General features: G+C 44.3%; 1 protein-coding gene across 8 annotated transcripts in view; it reads left to right on the top strand.

Moving 5' to 3' along the window:
- Positions 1–4945: 4945 nt before the first annotated feature.
- ubap2l (ubiquitin associated protein 2-like) overlaps positions 4946–21865 on the top strand; it is a 28899-nt gene continuing 11979 nt past the window's right edge. For 4 of the 8 annotated variants that reach the window (XM_047816789.1, XM_047816787.1, XM_047816790.1 and 1 more), the window contains exons 1-19: positions 5083–5227; positions 7184–7316; positions 11356–11433; positions 12208–12318; positions 12929–13103; positions 14475–14570; positions 14826–14871; positions 15156–15262; positions 15818–15877; positions 15981–16033; positions 16118–16203; positions 17645–17825; positions 18090–18291; positions 18592–18899; positions 19347–19522; positions 20781–20901; positions 21150–21189; positions 21512–21704; positions 21778–21844. In XM_047816789.1, coding sequence (XP_047672745.1) covers positions 7227–7316; positions 11356–11433; positions 12208–12318; positions 12929–13103; positions 14475–14570; positions 14826–14871; positions 15156–15262; positions 15818–15877; positions 15981–16033; positions 16118–16203; positions 17645–17825; positions 18090–18291; positions 18592–18899; positions 19347–19522; positions 20781–20901; positions 21150–21189; positions 21512–21704; positions 21778–21844 — 2190 coding nt within the window. In that variant the 5' untranslated portion in view covers positions 5083–5227; positions 7184–7226. The other 4 variants (XM_027154924.2, XM_047816788.1, XM_047816786.1 and 1 more) reach the window with 4 other exon arrangements.

Genomic DNA, 21865 nt, shown 5'->3' with positions numbered 1-21865 from the left:
ATCGAGGTAGGGGTTCCTCAGTACCAGCTGGGAGATGAGGGCCTCCTTGAGGCAGAAGAATGCCCGCTCGATTTCATTCGTCCAATGCACCCAGTCCGGTTGACCCTTCCTTGTTAGATCTGAAAGGGGGAAGCTATAAAGGAAAAGTTAGGGATGAAGGACTGATAAAAATCCACCAAGCCCAAAAAGGTTTCTTTGTGGTGAGACAGGGGTTAGATATTGATGTGATATATTTGCATGTCTGTGAAAGTGAAAGTGAAAGTGACATGACGTACAGCTAAGTAAGGTGATCCATACTCAGAATTCGTTCTCTGCATTTAACCCATCCAAAGTGCACACACACAGCAGTGAACACACACACACACACACAGTGAACACACACCCGGAGCAGTGGGTGTGGCACCCGGGGAGCAGTTGAGGGGTTCAGTGCCTTGCTCAAGGGCACCTCAGTTGTGGTATACCTTAGACTTGAACACACAACCTTAGGATTACGTGTCAGACTCTCTAACCATTAGGCCACGACTTGCCCCCGTGGTAGTTCACAGGTCCCATCCTCACGAGGACTGTGTACGGGCCCTGCCATTTCACCAGAAATTTTCAGGCAGCGTTGGGGACTAGCAACATCACTTAGTCTCCAGGCTCGAACTCTCTTGGTTAGACAGGGTGGTTGTAAGTCCTTTGAGCTGCCTCCAGATGCTCTTTGATGATGGGGCCCACGTGGTCGATCCGTGCCTACATATCCTGGATGAAATCTCTGGTGGACCAGAATGGGGGCTTTCAGTCCCATGGCTTTCCACTCCTCCATCGGCAGTGCTTGCAGTAACCGATCCATGGCCACCCTCTCCGCAATTTCCTTGGCGGTGAGCTGGTCGAACTGGAGCTACCGCCTGACAGTTCAGAGCAGCTCATCCATTTGAGAACGGGGAAAAGCTCGCTGGATTGTACTGCCACTTATGGAAGTCTCCCACAGTGCTGATGGGGGCCCGGGGCAGCAGACGAGAATCTCCTATTTGACCACTTTGTAATCCAGAGCGTCTCCAGGGTCCAAGGCATAATACACCAATTGGCCATCCCCGCTAAGCAAGGGGGCGAGTGCATCGGCCCATTTCTGCCTTGGCCAGCCCTTCCGGTCCGTGGTATGCTCAAAAGTGTCTAGGAACGCCTTCATGTCGTCCTCCACACTTCATCTGAATCTGTGCCAATCAAAAAAATCCCAAGCTAGCCTACTCCAGTTTCTACCTATTCCCCAAATACCATTGTTACATTTGTCTGTCAAAGTTTTGGCCAACCTGCCCAATTCCTACAGGTTTTCGACCACGCTGGTTGTCATCATTTGATTTTCCAAAACATGCAGACTCATCCTGTATAAAGATAGGGACAGAAACCTTGGGGACCTCCCAGCCAAAGAACAATAGAGTTCATAGAGTTGGGGATCAGTAACATCTGTGGTGGTCACCCATCCTACCAATCACCAAAGGGATCCCTCTCCCAAACAGTGATCCCTGTCCTCTCTGCTCATTTCCTGTTTGCCACATGTATTCCTAGCCATTCTGAATACCTATTTACTTGTGATATATATTACATTGATATACATTGATATACTATTTTTTTATTATTTCATCTTCTGGATTATGATTTTGTTTTGTTTGACTGGTTGGAGTGTTCATGGGTTACGTCGTTCTGCAAAGGGATTTGGATTTGTGTGTTTGTTCCACCTCATAAACTCCTTAAATCTGGATTCTGGGACTCTGTTTAAAGCTTATCAATTATATTTGCTAATTTGGTAAGCATGTTTAACTTCATCCTTCATGACACTTTTGAAATGTTGTGATCAAAATATTTCAAATAACAACATGACATTAACACAAACTTCCCAGGTTTAGCACCATATTTTATTACTGTATAAACACAGATTACACATTTATCTACCAAAAGTATATTTATTACACCAAAGTTATCTGGGTTTATATCATTCATAACCAAAATTTTCTAAAATTCATTATGAGCTGATTGAGTACAATTTGCATTAGTGGTAGTTGTGGAAGCATAAGACATGATTTTTAAATAATAGACTTCGGTATCAGGTAAATGGATACAGTATATATAGGCTTAAACAACATTATGTATATCCCAGTCTAATATATATCCTACTTTACAAGCTGGCTTATATAAATCACCATTTAATTTAATGCCCATAAATATACACTATATACACTTGTTGTGTTTAATACATTTATTATATGTCTTCAACACTTTTTTTACATAGTGATTATATTTTAAGGACCAAATGCTTTTTAATGAATTTTAAGGATCATGCTTATATGCTGAAAATTATTTAATCATAAGCATATTTACTTATAATAAATATGACTCATAAATTTGTGTACCCCCTCATGATGTCAAAAGTGTTAACTCGTTATTTCTATAGAGCATTTCCTTCTGCAATGCTGCCCTCTACTGGGGAACGACTAAACTTGACCATTTATTCAACAGGATAAAAAACCTTACAAGGATTGTTCAATATTTGCAGTGTATCTCAGTGGAGTATTTATACTACAAACCGTTTTCTCATATTATTTATATTTTATTATCTGTCTTTTACTTGACAACAACAGGAGCAGTGCTCCGAATGAAGGTGTATGCAAAGCTATACAATGGCAATAAAGGCAATCTATCCTACTATTTTGTAATATTTTTATCCAGACAATCATTACTTGTCATGATGCATTCATATTTGTTTCTAGGTAATAGTTATGTCCATATACATACCAGCTTTTACATAAAGTATTTTCATTAATTCTTAATTTTGCATACTTAATTTTAAAATTTGTTTTGGACCTCATACATTTCATTAAATTCACATTTCTTGCATTTATCAGACACCCTTATCCAGAGTGACTTACATTTGTATTTCAATTTATAAAATTAAGGCTTAAAGGCCTTGCTCATGGGCCCAGCAGTGGCAGCCACCACCATGTTTCACGGTAAGTTTGGTGTGTTCAAGGTGATGTGCAGTGTTTGTGCCACACATAGTGTTTTGCATTTAGGCCAAAGAGTTACATTTTGTCTCATCTGAGCAGAGCACCTTCTTCCACATGTTTGCTGTGCCCTACATGTCACAAACTGCAAACAAGATTATTTATAGCTTTCCTTCAACATTGGCTTTCTTTTTGCCACTCTTCCATAAAGGCCAGATTTGTGTAGTGCATGACTGATATTTGTCCTGTGGACAGATTCTCCCACCTGAGCCTCCAGAGTTACTATGGGCATAGTAAATAAGTCTTCGCCACATAAAGTGAATCTTTACAACCTGGTGCAAACAGTGCAGGAAATGACAAACAAGACAGTGCAGGACTAAAGACAAAAAGGCAGTGCAGGACAAGACAGACAAGACATTACACAAAAGACAATACACAAAAGACAATACACAGAAACAGTGCCAGCCAGTGTAAATAAAGTATGTTCAACAATACTGCATGTGCAGAAATACTGGAATGAACAGTTTCCTGAGAGATAGTAAAGGATTGTGCAAAACAGCAAATGACTGAAATGTGAGACAGCATGTGCAAAGAGCAAAGAAAAGTGTGTAAAAACAGCATGTAAACAGTTTGATGGAATATTGGAAGTGTGTGTATTTGGTGTAGGTCTGTGCAGTCCATACAGTTGATGTGCGTGTGTGCTCTGTACAGTTCAGTTCAGTTATTAAGGAGTCTGATGGCTTCTGGAAAGAAACTGTTACACAGTCTGGTTGTGAGAGCCTGAATGCTTCAGTACCGTTTTCCAGACGGTAGGAGGGTGAAGGGTGTGTGTGAGGATCTCGATGACACTATCTCGATGACATGGATCTAGAATGTTTTTGCAAGAAATATCGCCAGGTCAAGATTTGCAAGATTTTGGTTTAGGGTTTTTATTTTTTATATAGTTTTCCCTAAACATGTTTCTGATTGTTTAATGCTCTGTACATTCACAACAAAGGAGGAAAATGTTCAGATGTGATCTTGGTTTAATTATGGATTTTTACATCACAAAAATCTGTCTGTTTAACAAGAGTATGTTGACTCTGTATATCAATATGGTAGAGACATATCCAGACTAATGCTGTAAGAAATTTATCAAGCATATATCAAATAATTATGTGAATTGCCTATTTATTCATTCACTGATTTATACTGGTCAGTGTTGCAGGGGATGCAGATGCCATCCACACATACACATTCATTCACACCTAGCAGCATGCTTTATGATGTTGGAGAAAACTGGAGAAGCCAGAGGACACACACAGACTCAGGGGGAATGTGTGTAGTTCCAAACAGACAGTTGCCCTGGATTCATGAAGGTTCTCTGAGGTTTCTTCTCATCTCAATAAACATGCCAGTAGGCAGACTGGCTAAGAGAAACTGCTCTGTGTCTGTGTCTCATTCAGTGTGTATTAGCTCTAGCTCCCCAGGACAGGCTCTGGATCCACTGATACCATGATGAAGGATAAAGTGCTGACTGTGAGACAGCTGTAAGATTTAACACAGCTTCAGCATTTTAAAATGGTTTAAATTGATTCTTTATTCTTTAATTCAGGATAAAAAAAGATAGTTACACTCAGAGGTGTAATTTCTCTCTCTCTCTCTCTCTCTCTCTCTCTCTCTCTCTCTCTCTCTCTCTCTCTCTCTCTCTGTAAATATGTGTCTGTGTGTATATGTCTGTGTGAGTATGTGTGTGTCTGTGTGTATTTGTGTCTTTGTGTGTCTGTGTGTATTTGTGTGTATGTGTCTGTGTGAGTATGTGTGTCTGTGTGTACTTGTGTGTATGTGTGTGTGTCAAAAAAAGTGATTAGAGTAAATTCTCAGCCGTTCATATGAACTGCAGGGCTGTTATCTCAAGTCTTTAGTGTGTTCACATTGATCCTCCTCACTAGTTCTGTAGCACAATCTTTAACTGTATGACGTATAAAGTGATTTATAATGTATAAAGACAGACGTTTCAGTCACGTGGTCGAGGGTCTCTTGTGTTGAAGACGCATCGCCTGGCCCGAGTCACGTGACTGAGCGAGCTGTGGCGCTGTCAGTGTGTGAACAGAAACAGGTACAAATTCACTTCATTGTCTGCGCGAGTCGGTTCGTCTTCGGATTTAGACAAATTCTGGAGTTCATTTTTGGGTTGATTAAGAGGTCAACACAGGAGTGGCCTCTTCCTCGGTCAGCGTTAAAAATCTGCAGATACAGTCGGGTTTCTGGTCAGTACATCGCCTGTTGTTTATTATCGTGATTCGGGCCTTCGGGCCTGAGCGCAGCCTCGGCCTTGAGTTTTATAGGCGAAGCAGTAAACGTGCTTCAGTCACCGTGACGGCGCTGTGTCGTTCCTGCAAAAGCAGCTAAAGGCTAATACGAGTCCAGCGGATTTTGACCGTATACGCATTTCGACAACATTGCCCCTGTTTTGCTGTACAAACTTAGCTGAGATTCGTATTATTGGGCTGATGAAGGAAGTTCTTGTCTCTGATAGCAACAGTATCTCAAAATGTGCCGGTCGGCCATTAGGGTTAAAGCCCCCTGCTGCTTAAGGTAGCTTAGCTTAGCTTCTCATGCTACCTGCTCGTTTCGGAGGATTTAAGTATTGCATAATACGCTGAAATCTTTGAGTACAAAAGAACGGATTTGTGTATAAATCAGGACAATAATGATCCTAATAATATTGTTATTAAGGGTTTAGTGATCTCGGGTTAGCAGCACAACTTTAGAGGTGTTGATGATACAGGAAGCTAATGTAAGTGTCAGTGTGTCTGGCGAGAGGGAAGCAGATAATCATGAATAATGCTGTAATGCAATTCGCTCGCTGTTTAACCTGAGCGTGGCGATGGTTTGTGGGCCACGGGTCTTCCTCTGAAGTCGGGTTTAAAAAAAAAAGTGCAGCACACCAGGTGAGGGATATGAGCCGAGTTAACACACTTAGCTGTAGGGATATAATGGCTGTAAGAAGACTAGTAAGCTGCATTAAACATCTCAGAAGTTTATCAGTAGACAGTCAGGTGTCTCCTGGTGAAGTGGAGAAAAGCGGTTTAATCCGGGTTTGTCTTGTATATCAGCGTTTATTCCCGTTATTTGTGTCGGTATAATATAATCCTATAGGAGTGTTAGCTCCTTTATCACTGCGATAAAGGCCACAGCTTGTCTTGGGTTCTGTTCAACATTTGTATTGTGCGTGTTGTAAATAAAGACTCGTTGTTTTAATGAATCACGGCGTCCATCTTTTGGCCTCTTCGTGCCGTTTAACCAGAGTGCGAGGGATACAACTGTGTGTGAGTCGTGAACGTGTAGTGCCCCGGACCTGGACCTGTGGTGTCCCGTAGTGCCCCGGACCTGGACCTGTGGTGTCCCGTAGTGCCCCGGGCCTGGACCTGTGGTGTCCCGTAGTGCCCCGGGCCTGGACCTGTGGTGTCCCGTAGTGCCCCGGGCCTGGACCTGTGGTGTCCCGTAGTGCCCCGGGCCTGGACCTGTGGTGTCCCGTAGTGCCCCGGGCCTGGACCTGTGGTGTCCCGTAGTGCCCCGGGCCTGGACCTGTGGTGTCCCGTAGTGCCCCGGGCCTGGACCTGTGGTGTCCCGTAGTGCCCCGGGCCTGGACCTGTGGTGTCCCGTAGTGCCCCGGGCCTGGACCTGTGGTGTCCCGTAGTGCCCCGGGCCTGGACCTGTGGTGTCCCGTAGTGCCCCGGGCCTGGACCTGTGGTGTCCCGTAGTGCCCCGGGCCTGGACCTGTGGTGTCCCGTAGTGCCCCGGGCCTGGACCTGTGGTGTCCCGTAGTGCCCCGGGCCTGGACCTGTGGTGTCCCGTAGTGCCCCGGGCCTGGACCTGTGGTGTCCCGTAGTGCCCCGGGCCTGGACCTGTGGTGTCCCGTAGTGCCCCGGGCCTGGACCTGTGGTGTCCCGTAGTGCCCCGGGCCTGGACCTGTGGTGCCCTGCCTAGTGTGAGGGAGCCGTTTTACTCTGTATAGCCACATGGGGCTCAAGCAGCTGGGAGGTTTGCTGTAGACTGGACTTGTTTGTGTACATAAAATGATGTAAAGCAGATATGTAGCCGGAAGTGCGTTTTATTTTGACTTAACGTGTTCCTCTATAAATGACAAAATATATTGTGTTGTGAAATGTCATTTAGACCATTTTGTCCAACTAATTCAGAACCTCTTTGTTTCTTCCTAGGTGTTTATTCCTTTGTAAATACTCTTATTTGTATATACTGTAAATGATGACATCGGTAGGAGGCAACCGGAACCGGGCTACCTGGGAGCAGACACAGACACAGAGCCAGTCACAGCACAAGCAGAGGCCTCAGGTGAGGAAGAACAACACGCACACATTTCGTGTCTAAAGTCAGTTCACTTTATGCTCAAGCATCATCTGGAGAAAACCTGTTCCATCTCCTCATGAGACTAATCTCAAGTCATTTCAGAGAGAATTCCATCAAGTGATGATTGACCGGTGTTGTGTGAATCTCAGACTCTGTTCGCAGTGTTTGATAGGGTTTGATATAAACTGGAGATGGAGATTTCCAGACGTTTTCAACATTATAAACTTTATGCAAAGTCTTGACCACCTGATTTACTGTACTGTTTCTGTAACGTCTCATGATTTGTTTGTGCCTGGGCGAGCAGGAAGCGTCACCTTATGCGCAAATACTTCATGCCACAGTCTGGCATGATGCAGAGGAATCGGGTTTGACCATCTCTAGACCCCATGTCAGACCTAGAACATCCCTCAATACTTCAGATGTCCAGATGACAGTCAAATGTTGACTGGTTTCATGCACAGTAATGTTAATCTCATGTTGAGCTCCGTCTCTCTTTAAAACTCTACCGTCATCATGATTGTCATGAGCTGCGTCTTAAATCTAAATCTAAAGTATTTCATAATCCGGAAACTCCAGAAGACCGGTGCATATATCCGAGCATTCAGTAGGTCTGAGGTCAACTTCAGAGGGTTTGAAAACTCAGCAATAGGAAACTGAGCACACACACTGTTTGTCTTCATGGATTAAATAACTGACACAGAAGAGAAGACTGTGAGATTCTCACTCCATCAAGTTTATAAATCTGTTTTGATCTTGAGCTTCTGCACTGCACACCTTCATTCTTCAGAAATTTCAGCTCCTCCAGGACATCCTTACGAGGTTTTCAGAGTCACTCCAGGATTAGTATGTCATGACGGATAATCTTTAACCAAATATAATATAAATATAAATATGCTGAGGTCTCATTAAAAACATTCACAATGTAAAAACATCCCTTGACGACAGAGAAACGTCCTGTGTATCAATCAGAGCTTTATTTGAGGAATTTGTCATACTCTTCTAGTACACAGAGACAACAAGATGAGAATACACATGTAAAAAATGTAAAAATAAATAGTATGTAGAGTTGTGCATGCTGAATGAGATGTACTAGGATGGAGGTGGTAACAATTAAATGTAAGGTTATTACAAATTATTACATAATGGTGGGAACAGTGTTACAGATTTAACTGTGCTGATTAATCTAAACAGCACCTGTTTATTCAGTAGAAAACTCGGCTGTTGTGTTAATTGTATGATCTCATTATAAACACCATTCTGTCCACCACAGATGATTGAAAGAGTTAAACACATTTCCAGGAGAAATGAATGCTAGCTCACTCGTAGCTTGTCACTTTCCTTTTGCCCTTTTGATTACCATTTCTGTTGAAGTGTGAGCTTTATGTAAGCAAATCGTGTGCTGGGTTTGACTTGAGTTCAACATGGCGGCTCACAGCATCACATTGAGCACAACAGCCGAGTTTTCTACTGAATAAACATGTGCTGTTTTAGATTAATCAGCACACAGACTTGTTAAATCTGTCACAGTGCTCCAAGACGATAAATACATCTCCGTTGGTGTTTTCCTCTTTGTTGTTGTCTGAGCTCGGTGCTTTCTTCATCTCATCTGAAGTTCGAGCCTGATGAACACGTTCTGGAGATTTGAGCAGAAAGAGGAAATAAAACTGAGCAGATGTGCAGTCGTTATTTTTATAATTATCTGGTGTTTAGTGCTAGCACTGTGACCTCGGGAGTCTTGAGTAAAGGTGTGTGTACGTTTTTCAGTTACTAAATTTTAGGTGTGTGTGTTTCCACACACTCCACATGTGCTGCACTTTTTCCTTTAATTTATTTAGTTGCATTCGGCGAGAAAACAAGCCAAAGAGGAAGCGACACAAGAACCAAACTTCTTTCTTGTTCTGTATAAAGGGTGCGAAAGCGATGCGCTTTTGGTGCTGTGCTCTGCAATTTTAGCTGGACGTCTAATTAAAACAACCAAACAGAGAGCACTCTTGTTTTTAACATCATACCTGAATTTAACTGTATGTAGAAACTGAAGTGAAATGTACCAAATTAACAGGAGGCGGTGTGGTTGTGCTGACAGTCAGGCAGGAGCCGTACCCGGTCCAGGGAGCTCGGTCTTGACACCACTGACTTTCCATTGAAGCAGGTTTGCTAACTCAACATAAGGTTCAAGCTCATTAATGCTAGATATGTAGGTCATGTCCTTTACAGGAAACTTCTCAGAAAGGACAGATTTATCTCACTAACTGCATTCAGCTTACGGATGAGAAGATGGAGACTGGTCAGGCAGCAGTGTGTGGACATTCCAGGTCACACTCCTGCTTTGTATCATTTATCCCTTGAACATATCATTGTTACTAAACTTCTGATGAATGGAAACCCAGTGTGGAAACATGGCTCTGACAGATCAATAACAGCAGCACACAGTGATGAGATGACTAGAATTTAATCATAAATTAACCAAATAAAGAATTTATATAGAATAAACCCACAGCACAAAAACCCACAGCATGTCCCTGTGCAGAGAATTATGTCCCTCATGACGTCCACAGCTCACTGCCATGTGACTCTCACTCACAAACGTGCTACACCACGAAGAGAATGAGGGCTGCGATTACATGCTCGTCTCTTTCACACACATTCAGAAAAGCCCCAAATCCTGAGCTCTGTATTAACCTTCAGCTAGTGCATTCTTCATCACGTTATTCACATGACCTGTGTGGAGAACATGCTCAAATCTGTACAGTCGGAGAGTCTCAGAGGTTCTTTACGCACAGGAATGCCTCAGTCTGTGGTTACCTGCACCCTGTTGTGGCTGCACCCTGTTGTGGCACTGCGAGTACAGAAAGACAATGCAGACAGACAGACGGACAGAGAGAGAGAGAGAGACACGTGCGCGCCAGGCAGACAGACAGACGGAGAGAGAGAGGCGCGCGCGCAGGCAGACGGAGAGAGAGAGAGACACGTGCGCGCCAGGCAGACAGACAGACGGAGAGAGAGAGGCGCGCGCGCAGGCAGACGGAGAGAGAGAGAGGCGCGCGCGCGCAGGCAGAAGGAGAGAGAGAGAGGCGCGCGCGCGCAGGCAGACGGAGAGAGAGAGAGGCGCGCGCGCGCAGGCAGACGGAGAGAGAGAGAGGCGCGCGCGCGCAGGCAGACGGAGAGAGAGAGAGGCGCGCGCGCGCGCGCAGGCAGACGGAGAGAGAGAGAGGGGCGTGCGCGCGCGCAGGCAGACGGAGAGAGAGAGAGGCGCGCGCGCGCGCAGGCAGACGGAGAGAGAGGCGCGCGCGTCTCTCTCCGTCTGCCTGCGCGCGCGCGCGCCTCTCTCTCTCCGTCTGCCTGCGCGCGCGCGCCTCTCTCTCTCCGTCTGCCTGCGCGCGCGCCCCTCTCTCTCTCCGTCTGCCTGCGCGCGCGCGCCTCTCTCTCTCCGTCTGCCTGCGCGCGCCTCTCTCTCTGCCTGTGCGTGTCTCCCTCTCTCTCTTTGTATGCCTGTGCGTCTCCCTCTCTCTCCCCCCGTCTGCCTGTGCGTCTCTCTCTCTCCCCCCGTCTGCCTGTGCGCGCGCCTCTCTCTCTGTCTGCCTGCGCGCGCGCGCCTCTCTCTCTCCGTCTGCCTGCGCGCGCGCCTCTCTCTCTCCGTCTGCCTGCGCGCGCGCGCCTCTCTCTCTCCGTCTGCCTGCGCGCGCGCGCCTCTCTCTCTCCGTCTGCCTGCGCGCGCGCGCCTCTCTCTCTCCGTCTGCCTGCGCGCGCGCGCCTCTCTCTCTCCGTCTCTCCGGGGGGAGAGAGAGAGAGACGCACAGGCAGACGGGGGGAGAGAGAGGGAGACGCACAGGCAGACGGGGGGAGAGAGAGGGAGACGCACAGGCATACAAAGAGAGAGAGGGAGACACGCACAGGCAGACCGAGAAAGAGACACAGGCAGGCAGAGAGACGGAGAGAGAAACACCCAGGCAGACAAACATTGCTGACATTTTGTTTGAGCAGTACACAAACTGACAATTGATTCTAGTCTGTGTTTCTTTCCCAGGCCACAGCTGAGCAGATCCGACTCGCGCAGATGATCTCGGACCACAACGATGCTGACTTTGAGGAAAAGGTCAAGCAGGTCAGGAGCACCCTGAATACCATCACACTGTAACATCACACTAATCTCAGCTCCTAACACTAACCACACACGCACACACACCTCCTGTATTAACTGTATAAAGTCTCTCTGAAGGAACTGGTCTGATGTTAATCTGTAATCCTGCTCCACTGGCAGTCATCAGTGCATATTTATAGAATTTTTATTATTATTTTGTGTCTCTGCTTTATCAGGCTCCTCACCGACACGTACCTTCTGTACATCTGTGTATCTGAAGGATGTATTCTCTCTGTGGTCTTTTTAACACAGTCAGCAAACATCCAGTGAAATTAAAAAACAAACAAACAAACACTTCCACAAGGCTGTGCTCGGTCAGGTACGAGTTTCTGTGCTCGGTGCTGAACTTTACTTATACATCCAGCACATGGGAAACCCCCTGATCATCTGATTCCTGTGTAGTGATGAAGGGGTGTGTATGCGTGTGTGTGTGTGTGTGTGTGTGTGTGTGTGCGTGCGCGCGCGTGCGAGAGAGAGAGAGAGACAGAGACATCAGCTGTGGAGCTGTGACCAGATGCTCTTTGTGTCGGTCTGAATCACAGAGCAACGTAAAGCTCCAACATTCACATCAACAGCTTAGGAGATCATGAGAGCCAATCGAACCTTATGGTTCTCTAAAGACAGTTCAAGCCTTGTAGAAGCTCCTTAATGTCTACACTGTTGTATAGTTGTGTTGCTTGTGTGTACATCTCCAGTTTACTGTAAGCTGTTTATCTCTGTTTTTCCTCTCGTGTTCAGCTAGTTGACATCACTGGGAAGGACCAAGATGAGTCTATGATAGCGCTACACGACTGCAATGGAGATGTGAACAGAGCCATCAACGTGCTGCTGGAGGGCAGCCCTGACATCGTGAGTGGCCCCTGCCTCCAGCCTGCAGAACTCTGTACACATACAAATAAATACACACACGTCCAGAGTTATTTTTTTTATACATGTGTACGGTGACTCCACACACACACTCAAGTGACATCACACTTCCCATAATTATTTGCACAGCTGTAATTCTGTGGGTGTTAATTATGAAGTCGTTTAAAAGCTTGCTTGTGTTATCTAAGCCATGGCTGAGAGTGAATGAGTGGTGGGTAAGTTAGTGTTTCAGTTAGGGTTTCATTTTTAATTGTAGCCTGTAATAAAAATTTGTTTATTACAATAGAGGTATTGTGTATAAAGAGCACACAGGAAATCCCTCCATATGCTCCGTATATAGCGATGAAGGGGACAGAATGTGCGCCAGACTAACATTGGTGCTGCTTCCGGATGCTCGACTCAGTGTTTGAGTCCCAGAGCAACGTAATTCTCCCACATTCAACCTAGATCTGTCTGTTTTTTGAAAGATGGATAAAGTAGGTTAAAATATTTTGATAAATGATCCCAAGACCGAACACTTATTCACAGACTTACATTTTCAAAGGGCCACGTTTATCTGATCAAGGTTTAAAGGTTTCTCTTCTGCTCACAGGATTCATGGGAAATGGTGGGGAAGAAGAAGAGCGTGTCAGGCCAGAAGGAAATCGCACAGATGGACGGAGTAGAAGAAATGAAGGAAAATCGAGAGAGAGGAGGAGAGCGAGATGTAGCACGTCGTAGAGGAGGAGCTCCGAGGAGGGGGCGCGGGACCAGCCGTGGACGAGAGTGTGAGTGGACACGCGTCTCCAGACAAACTTAACATAACGTAAAGTGTGATGTCATGCTGTAACAGAACCTCAAAGTTCACAAAGCTGCTTGGACCTATGAAATAAAGATTCGATCAGGTGATCTTAACCAGATGTAGAATCGGACATACAAGGCTGACACATGAATACCTGCGGAAAGGAGAAGACCCCATTCAGTGCATGTACTGCAGCATTCCCCTTACTGTCAAACACATTCTGTTGGATTGTCCTGCGCATAATGACCACAGAAGGTTATTTTATGAGGCCAATTCCTTTAAAGAGCTACTTTACAAGGTTTCATCAGAAAAAGTTTTAGAGTTCCTGTCATATGTTAATGTAAAAAAATTCATTTAAGTTGTCTATATTTGTCTATATTTATTTCTCTGTGATTTTAGGTTATTTTAGTTCTTATTAACCGTTCTTGCCATGAATATAGCCTCAGTAGCTGACATGGCAGTAAATTATAGCAACTAACTAACTAACAAAGCTACTTGGACGATACTTTTTGAGAACGATGTTTAAAATTCATCCTGAAAAGAACACAAGTTACTCAGGTTGAAATATTAACCTGCTTTGTGGCTTCAGAGTTCATTATCTTTCTCTGAATCTAATCTTCTCGTGTACCGCCACGTAGGTCTTCACCACACACTAAAACGAATGGATTAAAATCGTGTCCCAGTATTCCCACACTTCAGTTTTACACACTCTGCACAAAAATGTCTGATGTTTAAGGAGGAATCAATTTTTTAATTGTTGCTGGTTTTTCAGTTTGTTTAAGATTTGAAAATGTTTAACTGGTGGATGAAACGCCATCCACTGTTGGTGCTCTGCTGGAGAAACCTCAGCAAAACCGTGGTGCACACGTGACACAAAGATGTCTTAATGTATCGTGATTAATGTGCTGAATGTAAAACCTAAACCTGGTTTCAGTGCTCTTAATCTGGGATTACACAACTGTCAGTCAGATTAATTTATTTCTATCTGGACTGACACCTGTCATTCCTGACAAGACTTTTACTTCTATCCCCCTCCTTCCTTCACTCTCTCTCTCTCTCTCTCTCTCTCTCTCTCTCTCTCTCTCTCTCTCTCTCTCTCTCTCTCTCTCTCTCTCTCCCCTCCATCTCCACAGCTGGTCTTTCCTTCCCTCAAGGCTCTTTCCACTCTGTAGTAATTTTTGATCTGAAGGATGTGTTGTGTTTTTGTGCAGTAGTTTGTCATTTTTCTGTGTGCTGTAATTAAACACTGGCGCTATGTATGAATGCTGATTCTTGTTTCATTTGGAATTTTTTCTCTCAGCTAAATTATGGACGATCCTTCATTAATTCTCTCATCATTTTCTCTCTCTCTTTCTAGTTCGTGGTCAGGAGAACGGCTTGGACGGCACCAAAGTGAGTGGAGTAGCGGGCAGAGGGATGGAGCGTGGCCGCCGAGGACGAGGCAGAGGGAGAGGTAGCTGTTGTACATCAGACACTTGTCTAATCGTGACCGTAAACAAAATGATAATCACTGTTCTTACATATGATGTAGATGTATCACAACATGCCATTTAAGATGAGGTGTACAAATGAGGAGAGAGAATTAAAGTGCCGCTGCATCGCTGCTTTTAGATGGAGATGAATTCTCACATTAACCAAATTCAGTACAGACTGCGCACTCGGTCATAAACATCACCCGGCGTCTTACTGACGTGTCTGATTCCTTTAGGTGGTGCTGGTAGGAGAGGTGGAAGGTTCTCAGCTCAGGGTATGGGGTAAGTCACTTCATGTCTCCTGCTCATTATGGAAGATTTTTTATCTCTACCCACAATGAGCTTTGTAGCAGAAATTGAGCTCCAATCATGGCTAAATTAATTAATTCAGTGGCCTTTGGTGCTTAAAAGCTACTAATGAGCTGTTTCTAGATGTTCCAACAAAGTAGTGTAACTTCTGTAATGCATGTCAGGGGTAGTTGTCCCTCACTGCATCCTCCAGTATTCTCTGAACTCTCTGTAACTTTAGTGTTTTTTTCTATAGACGTTTCTTTGTCTTGTTGCAGTACGTTTAACCCAGCAGACTACGCTGAGCCAGCACAGACAGAGGACAGTTATGCCATGGGAAGCACTTGGAGTAACACGGGCAGCTTGGAACATGAAGATGGTGCCAGTGTGTTTCCCTTACTTTACCATCACTTTTATTATATACCCCACAAGCTCAAGTTACTATTCTTTCCGAGCACTCTTTGTTGGGACATGCCAGTGCTCAGACCTCCCACAGGTGTACAAGTGCCTACACCAGGGGTGGCCAACCCGTGGCTCCCGAGCCACATGCGGCTCTTTGCCCGGTTTCATGCGGCTCTTACGTTCATACCGAAGTTTGTATTTGTTTCTTTTTAATATGTGTGTTCGCATCGCTTGAGTTCAATGCGGTATTTTCGACAAATGCGAATGTGAGTGGGATGAAAATGCCTCAAAGTTTCCCAGTAGGAGCAAGATCATTTGAGTAAACAATTTGTGTCAAGTTCGCTCTCAAAATGGCAGGGAAAAAAGGCGATGTTCATGTGTGCCCATGTGTATGATGTGGCTCTTTGCGGTAACACAGTAAAAAATTTGGCTCTTGCTCTTTGACTGGTTGGCCACCCCTGGCCTACACCATGTATGTGTGTGCGATTTGTTTGTGATTGTGGTGTCGACTTTTTTTTTTTTTTTTTTTTTTTGGTAGGACTCGAATTTGCTGGAGGAGAAGGAACAAATTACGCACGGAAATTTGACTCTACTCCTGGTGCGTATGGTTGCCATCTTTTATTCATTTTCTCAGTCGTGTAACAATCAGACTTTCTGTATGTCCTGTCCTGTGGATCAGTAACGCTGCTTATTTTACACAGGTGCATGGAGAACTCCTACAGAAGAGTGGGGCACTGAGGACTGGACTGAGGATGTAAGAAATGCTCATGAAGGTCAGACTTTATTTCATTGTGAAGTGAAGAAACCCAATGACACTTCTTTCTTCATGTGTGTTCAGTTATCAGAGACGAAGATCTTCACTGCCTCCAGCGTGGTGTCCATGCCCATGCCTCAGGAGAACGTTACCATAACAGCCGGACAGAGGTATGCTATGACTGAAAAACAAGCTACTGTAGCATCCTTTCCTTTTTGCCAACACTTCACGTGACCAAAGATTCAAACTATCACTTCAGAAAAGTCCGTTTGTTTAGTTCCAGTGAATTAGACCCAAACATGTCTGCAGTTATTACTCAAATAAACTGAAATTTCATCTAATCCAGATGTTTCTATTTATCCAGGCGGGTTTTAAAGGTTCAGCAGAGTGATCGGATTAACGATGAGCGATATGATGTTATAGTAATAATTGATATGATGATAAATTGTCACAATACACTTTTCTTAGATTTCAGATCATGTATTTGTGTGTATAAACTGTCATTTCATATCAAACAGATTGAATGAATAAATCTGCAGCTGATCAAATGTGTTTAATTTGGTAAAATGTTTAACAGTTATGCAGTTTGTCTTTTTTTTATTTTCATTAATATATAAATTCTTTAGAGAGAATTAAGTAACTAAGTAAATCACTGAATAGTTTGAGCTGCTGTTTCAGCTGCCTGTGAGCTTCTTAGATGAACCTGTTGGTCAGTGGTGGTGTTGTTGAACATTATGGTGTAATACATCATGGTGCACTTCTAATAAAGACAAGTGCTTTTGTTTCGATCACAACAGAATTGACTCGAGTCCAGCTGTTACAGTCCTGTAGAAACAGTTTCAGAGAGAATTACAGTATTAAGTCCATGTCCTATTCAATAAGGCCAGTTAGTAGAGTTTAATTAAATCATGGGTTAGACTGTAGCTTTAGGAGATTAAAAAAATGTACAGAATAGAAAGTAAACGTACAGGAATACTTTTTTGGCCTTTATTTGTGGAAATTTTAAGAATGCAGCTCATAATTATTACTTGTCTGTCTGTGCCTGCGTGCGTATGTCTGTCTGTCTGTGCCTGCGTGCGTATGTCTATCTGTCTCTGTGCCTGCGTGCATATGTCTGTCTGTCTGTTCCTGCGTATGTCTGTCTGTCTGTCTGTGCTTGCGTGCGTATGTCTGTCTGTCTGTCTGTCTGTGCTTGCGTGCGTATGTCTGTCTGTCTGTCTGTGCCTGCATGTGTGCGTCTGTCTCTGTGCCTGCGTGCGTGCTTCTCTGTCTGTCTCTGTGCCTGCGTGCGTATCTCTGTCTGTCTGTGCCTGCATGCGTATGTCTGTGCCTGCGTGCGTACATATGTCTGTCTGTGCCTGCGTGTGTGTCTGTGCCTACATGCGTCTGTCTGTCTGTCGGTGCCTGCGTCTGTCTGTCTGTCTGTCTGTGCCTGTGTGCGTTGGTCGGTCTGTCTGTGCCTTTGTGCGTCGGTCTGTGCCTGCGTGCGTCGGTCTCTGTCTGTCTGTGCCTGCGTGCGTCGGTCTCTGTCTGTCTGTGCCTGCGTGCATCGGTCTGTCTTTCTGTCTGTCTGCCTGCGTGCGTCTGTCTGTCTGTGTGTGTCCGACACAGGATTGATTTAGCAGTGCTCTTGGGGAAAACTCCACCCACCTCCTCTTCTGAGACGGAGTCTGCTCCACTAGATGCCCCTCAGCCCCCATCTCTATCCCAGTCTCTGGTTTTTAGCAACTCCAAGCAATCTCTCTCACTCTCTCAGCCCTCCTCCAACACCACGTATAATCAGCACAACATGGTGAGAGGCTGCTAAAAAATTATTTCCTTATTTTTTTTAAGAACTGAATGGTTTGCGTTCTACATTCTTCATCATGCTCTTAGCCTCTGACTTGATTAACTGCTCGGTCATAAACACATTCGTATGCTAAAGTCTCTCTGGATAAAGATGTCTACTAAATGCTGGAAAAGTCATAAAAATAATAAACAGCATGCGTTAGTGTCTACAGGCAGGTTTGTTGCTTATATACCAGAAAAATCTGGACTCATGTATTTTAAACTCTAGGTGAGCATGCTCGGTAAGGGTTTCGGTGAAGTGGGAGACTCTAAGGGCAGCAGTGGAAACTCCACCAGTGGCTCCCAGTTCCTGGAGCAGTTCAAGACAGCGCAAGCTCTGGCCCAGCTTGCAGCGCAGCATTCCCAGAGTGGCCCGTCCAGCACAGGCCCCTCTAGCTGGGAGTCCAGTCCTGCTCCCCTGGCACAGTATGGTAGGACAGCTTCCTTTTCAGAGGTCTGCTGATGATTAATTATCTGTTGCTGGTGTGAATGTAGATATTAGTGTGCATGATATGGTATGTTCCATGCAGTGCCGTTACTGTGTCCAGTAAATCCCACCTGCTTTATACCAAAACTTTAGTGATACTAATATAACCATGGAAATGTGTTGTGTGACTCAGCCTGATGATGTTTCAATGAAGTTCACTTCTGGTGGATTTTTTTAGGCTGTAAAGATTTTTGTCTCCTTTTAATAACCATCTGTGTGACTCTTGGTCTTCTGTTTGATTTAGACATGAAGTCTCAGACAGACACAGCAGGACACAGTCCCTTCACCAAACGGCAGCCGTACCAGCCCACCTCCTCTGCCACGTCCTCCATAATGGACGTCTTCTTGCAGGAGAAAGTTCCTACCCCCGCCACTGCCGCTTCCCAGCCACCCCCTTCCACCACTCTGGCCCAAACCGTCTCGGCTCTGAAGCCTTCAATAGGCCAGCCGCAGATCCCTTTGGGCCCTTCTGAGCCTCAGGCCTCCAGTCCTCTGCCTCTACAGCAGCATAAGCTTAAACATCAAAAGAAGAGAACCTCCATCAGCACCAAGGCAAGTTTGTCTACTGGTTCCCGACAAACCTAAAGCTTATTTGCATGTTGCCATGGTAATGGGCAGCTCCAGATCGCCTTTTAACTCGAAAAGATTTTTAAAACACAATCCAGCTCATTAATGTGTAATACTTTCAGTTTTTTATTTCAGCTGGTAGATAATTCTCTTCCTGGGTGCAGTTTCATGATAAACCGTAATGGTTTTGGTTATAACGGACTAAAAATAAAAGAAAAGCAAAAAAAAAAAAAAAAGAATCTCGATTGGTGAGAAAGGTAGACTTGCACTAGGCTGTTGAGGTAATTGTTGAGAGTGGTATACAATTACAAAGTATAAACCTTCTATAAAGCAGAAGTCTGTTTCATCCACAGGACTGCATTTTGACCCATAGTAACGTTATTTCACATGGCCTGTTGTAATCCTTAAGTGCTGGTGTGTGATGTTGAACAGATCCCTGCTTTAGCAGTGGAGATGCCAGGTTCAGCAGACATCCCCGGACTCAACCTGCAGTTCGGAGCGTTACAGTTCGGCTCTGAGCCTGTCTTGCCCGAGTACGACACCACAGCAGCTGCCACCACCACACCAGGCAATGCCACTCAGAACAGCCTGTACACCAGCACCAACAGGTTTCACTCATCTCCAGTTTTTACACTTATTTGTTTGTTTTGCTTCCCAGCAGACTGAACATTACAGTACAGTGAGAGAACCATGATGAAACCATTCAAAAACAATCTTATTCTCATACTTACTCCTTCACACACTCCTTTATAAACCACAGGAAACCTGGCAAAAAAATTCTAAGCAAAAAATTTCTAAATGTCTCCTGACTTTTTACTCTGCATGTTTAAAAATCCAATGGCTACCTGAGCGTGTAACGTGTAACTTAGTAATGATCTCTGTGCTCATTCGTAGTTCCTGCTAATAACGTGGTCTTAAACTGACATTTTGTTTCCACAATTATCAGACTGCTAAAATAATGTGTACATGCTTAATCCTCCACTGCTACGTCCAGATGTGAATCAGCTGGAAATAATTAGAACTCTTGGTGCTTATGATCCGCTCCGTTTAGACCAGGGGTTGGCAACCCATGGCTTCGGAGCTGCAAGTGGCTCTTTCATCCCTCTGCTGCGGCTCCCTGTAGATTTGGAAAATATATATTTAATTTACATTTACTTTAGTTAGTTAGTTTTTCAAAAAATGAAATTCTAATATTATGATGCTCTTGTAACATTAAAATAACCCGTGTTAAGTTTGTCACTCAAAATATGCATCATAACTGCCGACGTGCGGAATCCGACACAGAAGCAGACGCATTTTTGGTTTGCTGCAGGCGGGAGGTTAAAATTTTGAGGTCATGAATGCAAAGAGGACTAAATTAGACATTGAACATTTTATTTGAAAATAACCTTCAACCCAGCGTCTTTTTTGTTAAGGGGAGTTCAAACTGTAAAAATTTTTTTGTTTGCTTACAGAAATAAAATTTCGTTTACTTGGTAGCAGTTCATTCATTTCATAAATGAAAGTTTTTTCCATACTTTCCATAAAGGTAAAAAACGTTATATACAGTGTTATCTTCATTTTAGATGCCAAAAGGGTTTTGTGGCTCCCTGTGTTTTTTTTTTTTTTTTTTTTCTGTGGGAAACGGGTCCAAATTGCTCTTTGAGTGTTTAAGGTTGCTGACTCCTAGTTTAGGTGAAGGGTGTAAAAGAGCTCTGGGTGAAATGCACCTGTTCATAAAGCATTCATAACCATGAACAGTCCAGAATATAGAAGGAGGATGATGATGACGATGTGCTTGTTGTTGGGAAAATTAAAGGCAGAGGTGTATAAACTTGCTTAGATGAAGCTGATGAACCTGACGTAATAATCCTGCTTGTGTGTTAGTGAGCAGGCTCCTGCTCTTTCCAACGCCACTCAGATGGAGCTGTATGAGCAGCGAGCGAGCCAGACCCGGCGCTACCCTCCCTCTGTTTCCTCGTCTCCACAGAAAGATTTGCAGCCCAAGGTGAGCGCACACAGGCTGAATAACCTAGTCATGTACACACACCTGCTGTTTAGATCAGTGGTCTTTTTGTTTTTGAAGAAAGCCTATGTTTTTTTTTTGTTTTTTGTTTTTTTTGTCAAGATGTATATACTGAAAATGCAGTTAAAACCGGACTGGAACAGTGGAACCGTTACTTTAGTGTAGATGGAGACAAGCATCAGTTTTAATGAGTTGTTAATCTGTTTGTGCTTTTGTGTTGTTGCATGCAGAACGGATTCAGTTCAATACAGACAACACAGTCTCTGGAAGGTAAGACTCTGTGCTTTGACACAGGTGATGACGCTCCATTTTATTTAACACTGGATTCAAAACAAACTGTTTTTTCTCTTTTGAACATTAACTGCTGTATAATTCTATAACCAGCATGGATAGAACGAGCAAAGTATTAGCAGCAGTAATGAATAGATGTCAGGTTAAAGTGGTTTCTGATTTAAAACAAATAATTGATATAACAGCAGAAAAAAAAAATCGCACTTTTTGGAAAAAGGGTGGCAATAATTCTGCTACTGAAAATGTCCCCCTTCTTCAGTATGTAGTGTATATTTGAAACCCTTGTGTGTTTTCTGTCCAGCAGCAGGCGGCTCTGCTGTGTCTGTGAAACCAACCTCTGACTCCACCGCGTCATCCTCTGTGTCGAACATGTCGTCATTGTCAGAGCCGACCTCAGGCCCCATCTCTCACCTGACCACAGCCAGTCAGACACCTCTCACACCTCTTGGACATGAAGACCCCTCCTCCAATACCATTGTTCCTCCACAACACAAGTGAGAGTCTTCTAGTGTAGTGTTAAATGTCCAGAGAAGCAGAAGGAAGCTGATGTTTTTCTCTTTCTCTCAGTTCCCTTTCCACACAACAGAGCAGTTTGGCTCCCTCCACAGTCCGAACCTCTAACACCGGCTTACTGGTAAGTAGTTTTTACACATGA

This window comes from Tachysurus fulvidraco, chromosome 7, assembly GCF_022655615.1.
Source record: "Tachysurus fulvidraco isolate hzauxx_2018 chromosome 7, HZAU_PFXX_2.0, whole genome shotgun sequence".
In the NCBI taxonomy this organism is placed as follows: domain Eukaryota; kingdom Metazoa; phylum Chordata; class Actinopteri; order Siluriformes; family Bagridae; genus Tachysurus; species Tachysurus fulvidraco.
This window is presented reverse-complemented; position numbering and strand designations above follow the sequence as displayed.